The following is a 17,805-nucleotide window of genomic DNA, read 5'->3' on the forward strand; positions in this document are numbered from 1 at the left end:
CACCCGGCGCAGAGGCCGCGCGCGCTGGAGAGAGCCGGCCCCTGGATGCGCCTCCCGAGTCGGTTTTGCACCCTTTCTTCCCCGGGGCCACCGCCAGGCGCCCCTCCGCGTTCCCGCCCTCTGCGGCGAGATCCTGCCTCCGTCCAGCAGCGACAAGTAAAGTAAAGTTCAGGGAAGCTGCTCTTTGGGATCGCTCCAAAACGAGTTGCGCCCGGAGTGATGTCTAAGCCCAAGTCCGTGCGCGGCAACCGCTCCTGGCCGGCTGCCAGCACCTCTGTAATGCATATGACTCCGGAGACCCGGTACTTAAAGTTGGAGACCTGGAACCCCGGAGCCCGAGCCGCGCGCCCGCGCCCGGCTGCACTTGCTCCCCGGCGGACCGGCCGGCTCCCCGCGCCGGGCCGGAGCTCCCCGGCGGCGCCGCCCCTAACCGCGGCTCTGCTTGTCTTCCAGGTGGCCGGTCTGCTGCTGAGCCCGCGCCGCGCGGGAGCCCGTCTGCGCCTCGCCGGCGGCCCCTGGCCATGACCATGACCCTCCACACCAAAGCGTCGGGAATGGCCCTGCTGCACCAGATCGCCGGCTCGGAGCTGGAGCCCCTGGGCCGCGCGCAGCTCAAGATCCCCCTGGAGCGGCCCCTGGGCGAGGTGTACGTGGAGAGCAGCAAGCCCGCCGTGTACAACTACCCCGAGGGCGCCGCGTACGACTTCAACGCCGCGGCGGCCGCCCCGGCGCCGGTCTACGGCCAGCCGGGCCTCGCGTACGGCCCCGGGTCCGAGGCGGCGGCGTTCGGCTCCAACGGCCTGGGGGGCTTCCCCCCGCTCAACAGCGTGTCTCCGAGCCCCATGGTGCTGCTGCACCAGCCGCCGCAGCTCTCGCCCTTCCTGCACCCCCACGGCCAGCAGGTGCACTACTACCTGGAGAACGAGCCGAGCAGCTATGCGGTGCGCGAGGCCGGCCCCCCGCCCTTCTACAGGTACCCGCGCTGCCCGCCGCGCCTCGTCGGGGTGAGCGCCGCGCGCCCGCCGGGCGGGGGATGGGGGGGCCCGGGGCGCAGCCGCGCGCGGGGAGCTCGCGGGAGGCCGCAGGCCGCGGGCGGGGAGCCGGGCAGCCCCAGGGCCGGCGCGCGGCCCGGCGGGGATGGCGGGGTGGGGGGGGGGGATAGGTGGGTCCCGCGCCCCAGAACCCAGCGCCCTCCAGGCCGCCGTGGAGAGGCTGCTCTCCACCCCCCGGTGCGCGGGAGAACCCCGTGTGCTTCTCGGCTAAATAGGGGTGGGAAGCGGCACAAAGTTGCAGTTATTGGGGGGTGTGGGAACACCCCAAAGCAAACAGGTGCGGGGCGCGTCGAGTCCCTCCCGGGGCAACCTCCGCTTTGGTATTTAAATTGAAGACTAGGGGCGCTTAGGGTTTAGAGGCGCTCACAGTTTTACTTATTATTATTGTTATTATTATTATTACTGAAAATGTTAGTTTGAATGTGCCCCTAAAGTTTCCTTTAGTGGGGGAGGCGTGGGGGGCAGTGGTTTCCAGCGCCCACGTCCGCGCGCCGCCCCATCCGCCGCCGGACCCCCGGGGTGCGCTGCACTCCGCGGAGGAGCCAGTGGAAGGGTCTTTGGTGTCTGATTGGGGCGGCCTCGGGTCGGGCCCCCGCTGGGGGGGCGCAGATGCTGGGGCACCTGACTTCTGACGGCCCCGGGAATTGACAGGTGTCCCGAGACTTTAAGGCGAGCCACGCCGACACCCCAGCGTTTTGAAATCCTCTCCTGCCCGCGCAGTCACCGTCCCGGCCCCTTCGCGCAGGGACTGTCGTGGGCGCGGGGCCCGCTGGGGTCCTCTGGGGTCCTTTGGGTCCGCTGGGGCCCGCTGGGGCCCGCTGGGGTCCTCTGGGGCCCGCTGGGGCCCGCGCCCCTCGGCCACGGCGGGGAAGCTTGGCAGTCCCAGGACGCGCAGGGGCACTTTTGTGGCTGAAGTGGCAAATATTTAGTGTCCTTACTAATTTCCCCCCCCCAGTAGACGTGGTAGGCTCCTCCCCAACCCCTTCTGCTCGGCTCCCCTGGAGTTTCTCTTTTCCCTGGCCTGGGGAGGGCCGCGGGGCTGTTTCTGGGGAGTAGCTGTGTCCTGCGGCGCCCTCTGAGCCTGGATGCCCTGCAGCGCTTCGGGAGGCCCCGGGCGCCCACGTGCAGGGGTGCCGGCCGCTCTCTGCCAGGCTGCGCGTTGGACTTGCCTCCCCCCCTCTCCCAGTCCCTTCTGCTTTGCAAGCCGCGGGTCATTTTCTAATTCCGAAGACTCTTGCAACAGAAGAAACCGAGGAAGGTGTCGGTTGACTCCAGGGGCGACTGGAGCTGGGCGAGGGGTGTTTTGAATTTATACCTGCTGCTCCCTCAGCATCCCACAACCCAGCAGGTCCAGCCTCAGTTCTTACTTAAAAGACAAACAATGAACAAAACTTTTAAAAGTTGGCGTAGTTTAGTTTAATATCATATTTCAGGGTTAAAATGGAAAGAGAAAAAGAACTTACTCTGCCCACTTAAAAAAGTGTCAGAACAAAATAGAACGATTAAGTCTAATTCACACTTTTTAAACTCCTTGATGGAAGGAGGGATGGAAGGCACTGGTATGATGTGAATTTCATAACCTCATGGTGGACTCCAGAAACTATTTCCTTTGCATTTAATTTTCAGTTCTTTTATTGCAAATTAATGCCACTGAATTTCAATGGGCACTAATGAGATCGCTCCTCAGTGGATTATTTACTCCCTTGCTAATAATTACAAAGGGTGCATGGTCAATTAAAGAGGGTTCACATTTTATTCAAAATTGTTCATCATACCAGTGGCAAATAATATTATAATATGTCGCATCCTAAACGTTTTTGCATTAGGTGATATTCAAATACTTTTAGAATAGTAAAAAAAAAATCAGGAACTTGAAAAAAGATAAAGTGAAAAACTTTCAAACATGGGATTCTGTGCAGAAATCCTGTTTAAGAATGATTTTTTCCTTTGTAGATGATTTCCCATAACATCCTTCTTGTTTGAACGCTATTTATTAGTCAGGGAGGAAGAAGTGGGGTCCATGCAGTTGTGGATTAAAAATGGAAAGAAGTTATTTAATATTTCCGTGCTTCTCAGCTTTCCTTTCTGAATAACTGTTTACCCAGAGTTATTCAAAGACCCTTTAATTTCTTCAGTACTTATCAAAAGTTTGGGGGGACTAGAGCAGTGTTTTCAAGCTGTGAAGAATCAGAGGATCTTGAAATCAGTTTAGTGAGTTTAGGACATATCTTTTAAGGATTAAAATAGGAAAGAACATAATAGAAAAGATTTCGATTAGGTGAGTTTTGTTTCCTGAAACTTTTGTTTTACTTATACATGCTTGTGTGTGCCGACCATGAGGTAACATGCGTTTCTTAGTTAGGGTTGAGGTCAAAGAAGTTTGAAAACTCTGGCCTAAAATGTTATGCTCACTAGAGAAACAAAACCTTCAGGTAAGTCACTCGTTATCTACGCAAACTAAAAAGCTATTTTGATTTTCTTGATTTTATTTCCTGCCAATAAATTAGCTGATGTCTTTGGGTCAGTGAGGTTAAACTTTACTATTTCTTGGTTTTAACTTCTCCATGTATAAAATGGTGCTTTGGCTTCACCGGCTGCCGGGATGTCCCACTGGGATGTGTGCACAGTGTGTGTGAAGTTCACATTCTGTGGCATGGAGAAGCTGCGGTTCCTTGCAGACTCATGCAGCTATAGCTACACGTGAAGAAATGCAGTAGATAAAACTACCGTGGGCATATAATAGTGTGAGAAAGATTGTCACATATCCCAGCAAGTTATTAAGAGGGGATACATTTGTAAGTAGTCAAGCTGTGATTTTGCAAGATGTCTCTGGAAACCTAACGATTTAAGAAAAAGGCAACTCACCACCAAGGTTCCTTTCTAGAGTCCCAACAACTTAGGGATTTTTGAATAAAACTAAGCATGAAACTTAACTTAATTTATCGCCATATTTAGAGAAATTCAAATTAGGTGTTTAAGGTTCCATGCAGATAACAGGTTTATGCCTCAGTATTTCTCAAGGCTAAACGTTATCCACTTCTCCAAAAAAAAGAAAAAAAAAAAAAGGCAAACTTACAAACCTTTTTGTGAACACAGGCTCATGATGTCTGGGGAGATGACTCGAAGGGTCAACTTTTACATTTTCGATACTTCTTGTCTTGTATTTAGGTGATATCTTAGCACCTTTTCCCCTGTTCTTATTATTTTTATTCATTGAAATTGTTACTCTTTACCTGGTACTTTGTGTTGCTTAAGAATAGTTCTGGGGGCACTTCTTGCCTTGGGAATGAGTGTGTTTTAAGTTGAAAAGGAATCACATCATTACTCCCCATTTCATTTTCACCTACTCCATGTGGCTTGTAGCTTTTTGGCAGAAAGCCCCCGAAAGATGAGGCTAATTGCCACTTATTCTAATCTTCTTTCTTGCCCTCAGTTAATTTGGATCCCTCGATTACTTTCGTGAATATATTTAGATCTGACACTTGTAATTTGGGAAATTCAGATTCAGCATTTTGCTTTCTTATTGTTTGAAGGAGAGAATAGCAGCGGTCAAGAACGGGCATTGGCAGAACAGTAGATAGCAGGAAAAATGAACGATGTCAAACTTTTCATGAATGATATGACATTACTAATTTTGTCAAGTGAAATAGTATATATGCAAGCATTAAAATATTATTCACAAGAGCATTCGTTCTAGTGCTTTTGGAAACTAATAAAAACATCAGGGGAGGACGGATTTATGTGGTCAGGAATTTCAGTACAAATATAGAACGATGATAATAGGGTAATTTGGGAGCCAAGTTTAAATAAAACCCCATGATGTGCAACATTTACTTGCAGCCTTAGTTATTTTTCCTAAACAAGATTTACCTTATAGTTACATCTTTTAAAAGTCTAAGCCCTGATTAGGTGAAAAGAGAGTTACAGAAGGAAATATGTAAACTTTGATTATATGTAATTTAAAATACATACTCAGCATAAAACTAATACAACTCACTCTTCCTTGAGGCTTCAGGGTCATTTTCAACTTAACTTTTGAGGAGTCCAGTAGAGAAGCAAGATGCCAAGTGTGTTCCTTTCTTTTCCAGGATGCATGAAGGGATAGGGCAAAGGACTCCTTTAGTTTAGTTTTGAGTCTCAGCTTCTTCATCGAAGACAGGAAAAGAGAGTGAACAGGACTATTTAGAAGCAAAATGCGTGCTCTAGAGAAAGATGCTATAAATTCAAAATACAGCTGCTCGAACACAAACTGACCGAAGTGAAAGTATGAGAGAGTTCACACAAAGGAGGAAGTCCTTCACTCATGGAGTTGTTTTTTTCCTTTAAACCCTACTGAGGAATTGGCAGATCATGCCATTTAAATAAAAGGTATGCCATTTAAATAAAAGGAGGCCCTAGGGAAACTGGAGGTGAAAAGGAACACCCAGAGGATAGTCAATTTCCGGAAAGAAGAAAACACAATTGCTGAGTTCTGCCCCTTGGAAAATATTTTTAGGAATTATAGAGGACATTTTGCATCAATCGACAGCACTCTCAATGATGTGCACGTTTTTAGGCCCTATTAAAAATATGAAGGATAGGAAGATGGTCAAAAGTGAAAAAACTTTATATAGTATAATAAAGAATTTCAAGAAACTGGGTTAAATAAGAAAGGATATGTTTTCCACTTTTTTTTAAAAGATTTATTTTTTATTTATACAAGTGCTGGGGTACAGGCCAGATGCGCGGGAGGGTGAGAGGATTCACCAGAGACAGAGCAGGGAGCAGAACAGGCAGACTGACTGAAATACACAGCTGAGGGGAGCAGTGGAGACAGGAGAGGTCTGCCGCGCCATGTGGGATTCTCACAGGCCGGCCGAGATCGAACCCGCGCTGCAGAGGCTGCGGACAGCTTCACAGTGCAGCGCCTGCGCCACCAGGGAGGCCCTGTGTTTGCCACTTTTAAGTGATTGGTGGTGTGTTGGTGGAATCTGTGGTAGTGGTGATGGTGGTGGTGGTGGTGATGGTGGTGGTGACAATTTAGGTGGCAATGAAATGTTGGTATCCCTTTGGATAAATGCTATTTCTAGATACCTCTCTTCTACTCTGGAGACTATTTATTCTACACAGAAATAAAGTTCTTTTAATGTAATTTACACTTCTTTAAGTCATTTTAGTAAATTAAATCACTTAAATAAGTTCAGTAGTCAAACAATTTTAATGACTATATTGTTGCAGATATCAACACCATAAATTTGTCAAGTACGTAATATTACCACACAGAAAATTTAAAAAGGAAACACCCAAACAAACCAGGATTTTTCTTTTGCTTCCCCTCTGAACTCTTTAGAGGGACAGATGACATCAGGAGCTGCTCCCACAGCAGCTTGTCCTTCAATTAAACGTGTCATCTTTAATAAGTGCCCGCCGTGTCCTGTCCTTTTGTACTTACTGACACCTCCATGAATTAGGTCTGGGGAAATTATGGTTAATAAAGTTAATTAAGAAATGTTCAGGACTGGACATTTCCAAATGAGCACTCAGTAAACTCTTTTTTGGGGGAGTTCCCTAAGTGTTGCCCATTTCAAGAGGGGCAAGGCCTCTGCAGAGAAACGTTCTGGTTCTTACCTCCAGCCCGGAGCTGCAGGGCGGTCTGGCCCGGAGGCCCCTGCATGGTTCCCTCCCCATCCTGCGTCCCTCCGCGGGCTCCTTCTACGTGCCCCCAGACAGTGGCGTGGTCAGGACCCAGCCTCCGGGTGCCTGGCTCTAGTTCTGCACAGTTGGGAAGTTTTCTCAATAACTTAACCGCTGGGCCTCCCTGGTGGTGCAGTGGTTGAACGCTGGGTTGCGAAGCTGCCCGCAGCCTCTGCAGCACCAGTTCAATCCCCGGCCACCGGCGAGGGTCCCACATGGCGCGCAGACCTCTCCTGCCGCCCGCTGCTCCCCTCAGCAGTGTACTTCTTCAGTCTGCCTGTTCTGTTCCCCGCTCTGGCTCTGGTGAATTCTCTCACCCTCCCGCATTTCTGACTGTACCCAGTGCTTGTATAAATAAATAAATCTTAAAAAAAAATTACTTTAAAAAAATTAAAATGCACCATTAAAAAAAAACAAACAAACTGCTTTTTTCACCTGATGACTTGGGATTTCTTCAGAGGTCCTGCACATAGAAGACAAATTCTCCTTTAGTTTCCTGCCACAGAATGGTGTTAGGAATAGTCATTTTTACATTGGTGCCATTCTCTTCCCTCTGCTGGCCTTTAAAAAAAAATATAATAAATGCTCATATTTTCTTGTTTCTCTGCTTCATTTTCTGACGTTCTTCCTTTTACGTTCCTTTTGGCCTCTCTCCGCTCCCAAGCTTGCTTTCTTCTTTTCTGCTTTTGGTGGATGTCGGTGTATTCCCAGCTTTTCCCTCCTACCTTTTCTGGTTTATTTCTTTTATTGACCTGATTCATCTGTTATTTTAATGAACTCTGGAGCAGGACTTGACAGCATCCTGGGAAAGCCACAAAACCTGGGAAAGCAAGTGGTGTAAGAATTCGTCTTAGAAGCCGGAGTGGCATTACCCGCGTTGGTAGTACCAGAAATGCCGTTTTTCCTTGTCTTTAAGGATAGAAGCTTAATGCAAACAAAATCAGGAAGGAATTTTCATTTAAGGATTTGCTTTGACAGCTCATTCATCCCTGCGGTTGGTGGTCTTCAGTGGCATAGGTGGAATAAAACGTGTAGGGGATCACGTGTCAGACTTAGCATGTAGCCTCGGGGAAATTTATTGCAGGAGGGTGAGATACCAAGGCCTCAGTCTTCTGCTTGTGTATTTGGTGTGGAGATAACAATTGCAGTCTTGGCTGGCGTCCCTCGTGGACTGGTTGTCATAGGGTGGAAGTGCCTGTGAACTTGTACAGGACATTTAAAGCCAATTTAAGTCTCCCACTCTGTCAACAAAAAACTCTCATTTTTGCACAGTCATAAGTTAACATCATGAAGGCATTTAAATGGTGTTTAAGAATTTTTTTTTTTCTGTAAAACTTTCACAAAGCAACATTGCCAGAAACAGAACTGATTTTAGGGTCCTTCGTGCTAACTTGACTTATACTTTCCATTTTATCTTTATTTTTGAAGACCTTGCAAGTGGATGTTTATTTCTGCTGGAATATTCCGTGTAATTCAGAGAGAAGATTGTCTCTTCCCATTTGTGCAAGATACAACTGAGTTATGCTGAGAAGTTGTTTCCGTTAGTGATTCCAGCAAACTTGTAGGGTCTTTGAGGCCTCTTTGGTGTGTAATAAGAGGGACTCCTGTGCCCTGGTTCAAATGGAGACCCTGCCTCACTGATCCTTGTGTTCCCCTGAGCCCTCAGCAAAGTACACAGCAGCAGCGGATCGTCCCAAGGTGCTGTCAGTTCAGCAGTTGAATGAATGACTGGGGGGAACAGTGGGAATGTTAGGGGGAAAAGGATGTCTTAAAGCTAATTCCGTACAGGCTTTGTGGACTCCACCCCCACCCCAGGCCAAAGCCAAAGACACTGGGAACTCCAAATCCTGTCACCACCCAAGGGAAGGTGGCTGGGACCTGAGGGTGGGGTTAAGCAGCTGGTTGGTATAAAGCCAGACACATGGGCTTTGGAGGGATCCCCCATTTTGGCTCCCCGCCAGCTCGCAGCGTCCGGCCAGCTCTGAGAGTGACTTTGGGTTTCCAGGTCAGTGGATCGGGTAGGACGCATTAAAGACTTTATTTCCCTATTTTCTCCCTGAGTTGTACATTTTCCTTATTTCCTTTTCCCTTGTAAATAAACCTTGTATGAACCTTTTGTGTGAGCCTATAGTGGAGTATTCATAAGTCCCTTTTAAGCACGCGGGTGAGGACCCACAGCCAGGCACCCCGTTCAATATTGGGGCTGCCCTGTAACAGCAACAGTGATTCTTCAGCTCAGGTCTTGGCTGGGAGAAAGGCCTGGAAAACTGGGGGAGCCTGTGAATCCTCCTCTCTCAGGAATAAAGCTAGAAAGGAAGACACCACAGGGCATTTCAAGTACAGTCGGGATCCCCATCCTTCGAGAATTCTGCATTGGCAAAGTCACCTACTTGCTAAAGTTGACTTGTCACCCCCCCAAGCTCCAGGGCACGTCTGCTGCAGCCCTGTGCCCAGTGAAACCTTTGAGACCTGCATGCTCCCAGCTGAGGTCAAACCAGGCGAGTCTGCAAGTTTCGTTCCAGCTCCCAGGCTGTCAACAAATGCCCTGCTTGAGGTCTGTTTAGTGCCGTGTTTTTTTTTACATTTTTCTGCTTTCTGTTGGCATTTTGCTGTTGAAAATGATCCACCAGCATCTAATGTTTCTGAGTGCAAAAAGGCTGTGTTTTTTTTTTTTTGTTTTGTTTTTAAGATTTATTTTTATTTATGCATGTAAGAACTGGGGTGTGAGCCAGAAGTGTGGGGGGTGGGTTGAAAGGATTCACTAGAGACAGAGTAGGGAGCAGAACAGGCAGATGGACTGAAATCCACTGCTGAGGGGAGCAGCAGGGAGACAGGAAAGTTCTGCTGCGCCCTGTGGGTCAGCTCCCTGCTTGGGGATGGAACTCATGCTGCAGAAGCTGCCGATAGCTTCATAGCGCTGAGACTTTAACCCTGGTGCCACCAGGGAGGCTCCTGCAGTGTTTTTTTTTTTTTTTTTGTGTGTGTGTGTGTGGGTTTTTTTTTTTTTTTTTTTTGACAAAACACTTGTGCCAGTTGAACTTCACTCAGGTATGAATTGCAGTGCTGTCGACTCCTAGTTCAAGGTTAATGAATCAGGAACATATATTAAGCAAGATGTCTTTAAACAGAAACACACATGCAACAAGGTTATGTATGTATTGGTGGATGAGACTGTCCTGACCAGAAGCTCACAAGAATCTAACGCTGTGTCTCCCCTGGAAGAACCACTCACTGAACCTTTGATTCAGTGTTTGTGGCAGCTTTATAGGAGGAAACTGCTGAGTGCGTAGAAGAGAATGATTAAAGCACAGGTTTGGGGTAAGGCAGCTAGCTTGTGTTTCAGGCTTGAACCCTGGCTCCTTGTCATCTGTGCCTGTATGTGCCTCAATTTACTCCTCTGTATGATGCAATCCACGTAGCTGCTGTGTTTGGTTGTTGTGAGGATTCACGAGTTCATAGATGCCAAGGGCTTCAAATAGCAAGCCATTATTTTTCATTACTTTTTGAGAAGGGAACTAGGTACCCAACACCAAAGAAGGTAAATGTAAGAGTATCTGAAGACTCTGAAATGTTTGTAGCTTCCCCATTTGTTTATTTTGCCTTCAAGGGACCAACTTTAATGCCACTATTGTGATTAGAAGTTGAACTTTGCAAACCTAAAAGAAGGAGGAGACAAGCCTTTCTTACTTATTCTGTACTAGCTAGAGTGCTAGAACAAGACAAAGCAACTGTAATAAACTCCAAGTAAGTAAACATAAATCAATCAACAAAAGCCAAAAGCATTCCATATCATGGACTGAAGCCATCCCAGAGAGGGGAGTATAGTAAGTTCTGACTTAATGTTCATAGGTTCTTGGAAACTGCAACTTAAAGCTAAATGATGTGCAGTGAAACCAGGTCCTGGGATAAAGTTTCGCTCCACTGTGGCAACTGGAACTGTTTTTTATTTTTTTTCCCCTTGTGTTAAAACGAAACGACATTGAATGGAATGATGTTGCTCAAGGTTCTGCAGTAGTGGCCTCTGAGGAGGCGGCTTGTGGACATGAGAAGGTGTGATGTAGGGAGGGCACAGAGAAAATTTCTCTGTGATTTGAAAAGGAGAAACGCCGGCTGGGAAGAGGGATGGAAGCTAATTGTAGACAGCCTCTAGAAACATGGCTGCTCTGGAGAATCAAGGGTGATTTTAGAGTCAGGTGTTTGAAAAACTTCCGAAACTTGGACCACGCTTGAAAGTTTTGATAAGGTTGAAGTGGGAATAGGCAATGAAGAAAAAACAAAACTAAACTAAATTAAGTCCTGGGGCTTATTTCCCCTGCGTGGTTTCCTGATTTGCTATTTCCCAGGTCTTTCTCTGCGTGGTGTCCTATGAGGTCTGCCTCCAACTGTGCCAGTTTTAAAGAGTTGGGAGAATCATGAGCCCAAAGGTTTTCGTCCTGAGGAGGCCTGTTTAAGCCCAGGCCTGCCTGCTTCCCAAACCTTCATTTTCTTGAACCTTTTGGGTTCCAGAAACAGAGGGCAAAAGGTGTGTTGAGGAGAAAGGTGGCAGTCATATCAATTCCTGCTCCTCATCTTTCTGTAATAAAATTTGATGTTGGGCAGTTGCACAGGGTATAAGAGGGCATGTTGGAAAAGTATATGAAGCTGCAGACTTTTGCCACAGGATATGAAGACGGAATTAGGGAGCAACCTAAGGCTTGAATGCCAACAGGCACCGATGCCAGTCAGCTGCATGATTTATGATTTTCTTAAGTGTTTAGATGATGAAGGAAACTGAAACCTTCAACGCCCTCTCTCCTCCCCCGGCCGTTGGCTTCTCTTTCCTTTGGGTCCACACATTGCACATACAGATTCTATAGCAGCATTGCTGATATTACTTTAAACCCTAAATATCAGTACAGTTGATCAATTGCATGTAATTTCAGTTGCGTGTTTGCAAAGTTCCTTCAAGGTTCCCGCATGGAGGACTTAGTTAAAGTTCTCATCACAAACTCCTTTTTCTAAGTATTTGCAGATTTTTTTTCCTGCAAATAGACTATGTGCTATTTTTAATGTTTGTCCTCCATGCATTTTGCATTTTAGAAGACTTGTTTATTGGTCAGAGAAATGGATGTCCAGATACTCCACCCTGCATGGAAGCCCAGGGCATGGCTCGGTGACCCCACATTACTTGAGTCGCCGAGGCTGCAATTTTCCTCATGCAATGCTGCCCAGAAGCAGCAGCTAAGAGACCAATTGAAATCTTAGAAACATGTCTAAATGCAACTCCTCAGGTGAGTTTGAACAGGGATAGCCGCCACATGACTTGAAGAACAGTGTGGGAGATCACACAATGCTGGATTATCAACCCCAAGGCCCAGGGTGTTCGGCTTCTTTTTTTTTTGAAGATTTATTTTTAATTTTTATTTATTTATTTATGTTTTTAAAGAGGCATGTATTTGTTTGTTTGTTTTTTTTGTTTGTTTATACAAGCACTGGGTACAGTCAGAAGCGTGGGAGGGTGAGAGAATTCACCAGAGCCAGAGCAGGGAGCAGAACAGGCAGATTGATGAAGTACACTGCTGAGGGGAGCAGCGGGCGGCAGGAGAGGTCTGCGCGCTATGTGGGACCCTCCTCCGGTGGCCGGGGAGCAGCCGGGGATCGAACCGGCACTGCAGAGGCCGCAGGCAGCTTCGCAACCCAGCGCTCAACCGCTGCGCCACCAAGGAGGCCCTAAAGATTTATTTTTATTTATTTATGCATACAAGAACTAGGGTGTAGGCTAGAGGTGCGGGTTGAGAGGATTCACCAGAGACAGAGTTGGGAATAGAATAGGCAGATCTACTGAAATATGTTGTTAAGGGGAGCAGCAGGCAAGATAGGACAGGTCTGCTGTGCCATGTGGGTTAATTTCCTGGCCGGGGATCGAACTCAGGCCTTAGTGGCTAGTGATAGTGCCAAGATTTTAACCTCTGCGCCACCAGGGAGGTCCTTTTTTTTTTTTTTAAGATTTATTTATTTATACAAGAACTGGGGTACAGGCCAGATGCGTGGAAGGATTCACCAGAGACAGAGTGGGGAACAGAACAGGCAGACTGACTGAAATACACTGCTGAGGGGAGCAGTGGGCAAGACAGGAGAGGTCTGCTGCACCATGTGGGACCCTCGCGGGCCAGCCGGGATCAAACCGGCACTGCAGAGGCTGCGGACAGCTTCACAGTACGGCGCTCAACCACCTCTACCACCAGGGAGGCCCCCTGTTTTTTGTTTTTGATGCCCCCTAAGTGTTATAAATGTGTCCAAAGTCACTTTTTGATGTGGAGTCCAACCCTCTTGGAAGAAGTCTGTGTTTTACAATAGGAAATGGTTCTCAAAGAGATCTGGTCACTTGGAGCAAAATTCAGATATTCTGGAATTTCTGTTCCCCCCCCCCCCCGTCCCCACTTCCCTGCTAGTCCCAAGATGGTTCTGAAAAGTGGTCAGTGCTCATACATTGTTGCCCATTTTTCTTTAAATTTTATTTATTTTTAAACATTTCCCTATCACCATCCCTGATCTTTTGACCCTCCCCCCTCCCTCTTAACCTCAGAAACTTCATTTCATTTATTACTGTCTGCTAGTTTTTATAAGTATTTTGCTTTGTGGAATTGTCCACTGTGTAAATGTTCAGTATTTGTCATTCTGACTTGCTTACTACACACCATTCCCCGAATCTCCTTCCATTTTCCTGTAAATGACAGCATCTCGTCTTTCCTTATGGCTGAGTAATATTCCTTTGCGTGAATACAGCACATCTTAATCCAGTCTTCTATCGGAGGGCATTTAGGTTACTTCCATGTCCTAACTAATTTAAATAATGCTGCAGTAGATGCTGTAGAACATAAAATTTTGGGGGTTGATAGTTTTGTGTTCTTTGGATATATGCCCAAGAGTAAGACTGCTGGGTCATATGGTAGATTTTTGTTTTTTAGGTAAATACAGATAGTTTTCCAAAATGAGTGAATCAGTTTATATTTCCAAAGTGGAAGATAGGGCTCCTCTTACTTCGCCTATTTTCCAGCACTTGTTGTTGGGGGGCTTTTTATTATGTGCCATTCTCATGGATGTAAGATGATAGTTTATTGTGGTTTTAATGGATTCTAGAGTTTTTATGTTGAACAACCATAATTCACAGAAATGCAGTGCCAGTCATTTTCAAGTACATCTTAAAAACACATCTCATATGGCTCTGCTGTCATCCTCTCCTTTCTTTACACATATCCAACTTTCTGTTATTGCTCCAATAAGTTCCCTACTAGTTTGCACGCTTAAAGGGGACTTAAACTGCAGGTACACGCAAACGGTTTGTTTACAAGGGAAGGGGAAATGAGGAAATGAACAACTCAGGGGGAAAAGAGGGAGATAAATTCGTAAATGAGTCCTACCCATTTTGCTGACCTGGAATCCCAAATGACCTGCTGAGACAATATGCTGCCTGGCCAAGAGGATGAGCCGAGAGAGCGAGACCCCACTAACGTGGCTGGTTATATTCACAAACAGAGAAAATGGCTGCTTAACTCTGCCCTTAGGTCCTCACAACCTCCCTTTGGGGATCATGGGATTTGTAGTTCCCATTGTCTTGATGGGGGTGGCATCCACAAAACTTGTATGGAGTTTGCTCAGGACATCCTTTCCCCCTAACAGTTTTTCAGCTTTATTTTTTTTAAAGGTTTATTTATTTATGCATATAAGAACTGGGGTATAGGCCAGAGGTATGGGGGGAGGGGAGAGGATTCACTAGAGACAGAGTGGGGAACAGAACAGGAGGACTGACTGAAATACACTGCTGAGGGGAGCAGCTGGCAAGGCAGGAGAGGTCTGCTGCACCATGTGGGTAGCTCCCTGGCCAGGAATTGGACTCGTGCTACATTGGCTGCAGATTGCTTCATAGGTTGCATCTTAACCCCTTGCACCACCAGGGGGGCCCTGGTTTTTTAGCTTTCGAGTTTTCAGACTTGAATTAATTTTTAGTTTGCTCCCGAGGATAACACCCTATATATGTACTCAATGTAGTCCTGACTTTGCTTAGAAACCTCCAGTGGTTTCTCCGTAGTCCCAGACAAAAGCACATTCCCTAGTGTGGTATCCAGTGCCCTTGCAATTTGATTCCGAATGTTGAATTAACAAAGGAAGGGTAAATTATTAAAAATCAGAGAAATTTGCTAGTACTTTGTGAGTGTAGTGGACCCACCCCTTTGTTGAAAGCTTTATAAATGGATGATCTCGTTGGATCGTTATACCCAATGTAAGAAGCTGGGACTGTTATTATTCTCACTTTACTCACAAAGAAACTAAGATTCAGAGAGAGGAAGTTACTTGCCCAAGGTCATACAGCCAGCAATGGACGATGAGGGCTTCAGAAGTTGGACTGAAACCATCTAACCCTTAAACCATTTAAACCATTATACTGTGCAGAAAAATTGACAGTGCCATTTCTGTGTCATCGACTGATTTACTTGGCAGTTGGTTTGTGAATCCCTTGCAGTATCTTTATATTTTAGTTGTGATAATGCTTTAATCGTAGACTGGGTCCCAAGGCTGCTTCTTTTAGTTTTATGGGAAATGCCTATTTTTACGATAGTTACAAAAAGCGTGTTTAAACAATTTTCCATTATGTAAGGGGATGTTTTCCCTTCGAATATTAGAAGGAGCCATTAAATATAATCTACTAAGACTTCCTGATGGCAACCTAATGCATTTTTCTGCATGTGAAACCCATCTGAGAATTTTAAATCTGGACAGAATTATAGTGTTCACTTGGTCCAACCCTCTCCTTACACAGATGAAATCACAAAATCATACTATTTTAAATCTAGGAGGAATCTTAGGCATCATATATTCCTAACTCTTTATTTCCCAAGGGAAGCAATTGAAGTCTAGAGAGATGAAGTGACTTCCGAGGATTCCCAGCCAGTGCAGGCTGAGCCCGGATGTGGCCAGCCCTCCACCCACCCCCGGCTTCATACACGAAAGGTGGAGGCGTGACCAGCCTCAGTTCACAGGGGACACAGAGGCCAGGCGGTATTCACTGATGTAGCTCTAGCCTGGACAGTGGAGGCTCAATGAGGGCATGCTGGATACCAATGGCGACAAAATGGTAATGACAGCTACACTGGCTCCTTGAGCCGCTTGTCCAGACAGGCCATCTGTTTAATTGATGTATAGGGTCCTTCCAAGAATTTTTTTATACCGCTTTGCCCACTCCAGTTTTAGAAATCTAGTGGAGACTCAGTTCCTATCCTTGTATTTAAATGATACCCTCTTGGTTTTTTAAACAATATCTTGTTTGTTTTGTGATTGCAGATTTCCTTTCTTGTCTTTCTTTGTGCTGTTTCCAGGGCTTAAAGATTAGGAAAATCCCTCACCAGAATTCTCTGAAGACTTATGCTGACTCCTTTCAGATTTCTAAAGCGATCGGGTGCTAATTTTATTCCACAATCACCAATGTGAAAATGGAATAGATATTTCACCTAGTATTGGCAAGATTAAAAACTAACTCCATTTGTGCTTGATTCAGCAGCTAACATATAATAGGAATTTTTGGTAACATGTTTCCTATGTTGAGAAACATGTGTCTCCATCCAGTGTCAGTTATGTACTGTTTACTATTAAAATTTTCCCCTGTGGTTTAATATTGTTCCAGGAAATGAAATGTAAGTTTAATAGGAATGGCAATTGATGGAACCATGTGTCATAAGGATAATTAATGTTCCTGACAAATGTGATAAAGAAAGGCAGAGTGGTGGGTTAAAAAACACTACGAAACCAAGACGATGTGACACCACCATTTATTCTGTAGCAATTTCGATTTATCAGCATAGAATTTATAATTAAACAACACCATCATATTTTTCCACTTTTGCTTTCTTTAATGAGTTAAGGAACTGTGAGAATTGTCAATTAACAGATATGAAAAGGAGACATCATCTTGTCATTTGCAACAGTGTAAAGAGGGCAGGTAGGGAGGCAGTCGCCTGTTAGCAGCCCGTGCCTTTTATACAGGTGAGAGAAAAACAACTTGAGTTGGTCGAAGTTAGTGTAGACCTCTTGAGGTTGCCCTTCATGTTTCTTTTGTGAAAAATTGTGGGCCCAAATGTGTTTTCTTCTGGTTTTGAAAGTGCTATCGATATCCTCTACACGAAATGACTTCCACTAAGACGTTGAAAACAAACTACCAGAGAGATATTTGGAGAGGCTTTTGCCCTGGATTCTGGTGGCTCCGTGCCAGCACGTGATGCTATATACAGAAAGGACGATTAGGTCAATGGCAGCTTTTTCTAAACTGATATTTCTTCTTGGGAGATGATCATTTTAATCTTCCCAAAGTCTTGGCTAAAACTTTCTAATTGGATCCCCTGAAGGAGAGCAGCAGCGGGTGGGTGGAAAGTGAGAAAGAGAATTAAAGGTGTACCCCAACAGCAGTGGGCTGGCAGGATGCCAATCTTTGGTGCCCTGAGCTATGTGAGTGCGAAGGTACCCGAATCTTTAAGTAGGAGGTAATTTTAGTCAGTGGGTGAACATTAATTTAATGTGCTATCCCCCTGGCTCAGAAGTTAATGCACCTTCAAAAATGCCTAATTTTGTCCAAAAACAGATTTTTGTCTCTTGACGAGAAAAGCATGGTTAAGCCTTTGATGATTAACCTTTTCCATTGTCCTGAACTCAACCCTGTAACTCCTGCCAGACACAAGCTCCTCTCTCGCCTTCTCTTAAAAGCCTCGCATTTAGAATTTTCAGATAAAACATAGGATGCCCGGGTAAATTTGAATTTCAGATTAATAACAGAATATTTTAGTATACGTATGTCTGACGGGATGTTATACTAAAAAAAAAAAACTTTGTTGTTTATCTGAATTTCAGTTTAACTGGCCTTCTTGCATTTTTATTGGTTAAATCTGGCAGCCCTAACCATGTTGCTTCACTATTGGCTGTGTTTAATTTTTGAAGCTGACCGTTATCTTTTATGGCTTCCCCTTCTAGCTAGCACACAGATGTCTGCCTGTGTCTTCCTACCCAAAAAGGAGGCATGCCGATGTAGAATTTGCAGACTTATTTCTGTGATCAT

The 17,805-nt window shown here is 45.7% G+C and overlaps 1 protein-coding gene across 2 annotated transcripts in view; it reads left to right on the forward strand.

Moving 5' to 3' along the window:
• Positions 1 to 310: 310 nt before the first annotated feature.
• ESR1 (estrogen receptor 1) overlaps positions 311 to 17,805 on the forward strand; it is a gene marked incomplete at its 3' end in the record, with an annotated part of 250,975 nt that continues 233,480 nt past the window's right edge. For both annotated transcript variants that reach the window (XM_084257024.1, XM_084257025.1), the window contains exon 1: positions 311 to 973. In XM_084257024.1, the coding sequence (XP_084113150.1) occupies positions 522 to 973 (452 nt within the window). In that variant the 5' untranslated portion in view covers positions 311 to 521. The remainder of the gene's footprint in view (positions 974 to 17,805) is intronic.

Source organism: Talpa europaea, assembly GCF_964194135.1.
Source record: "Talpa europaea genome assembly, chromosome: 2".
NCBI lineage: Eukaryota > Metazoa > Chordata > Mammalia > Eulipotyphla > Talpidae > Talpa > Talpa europaea.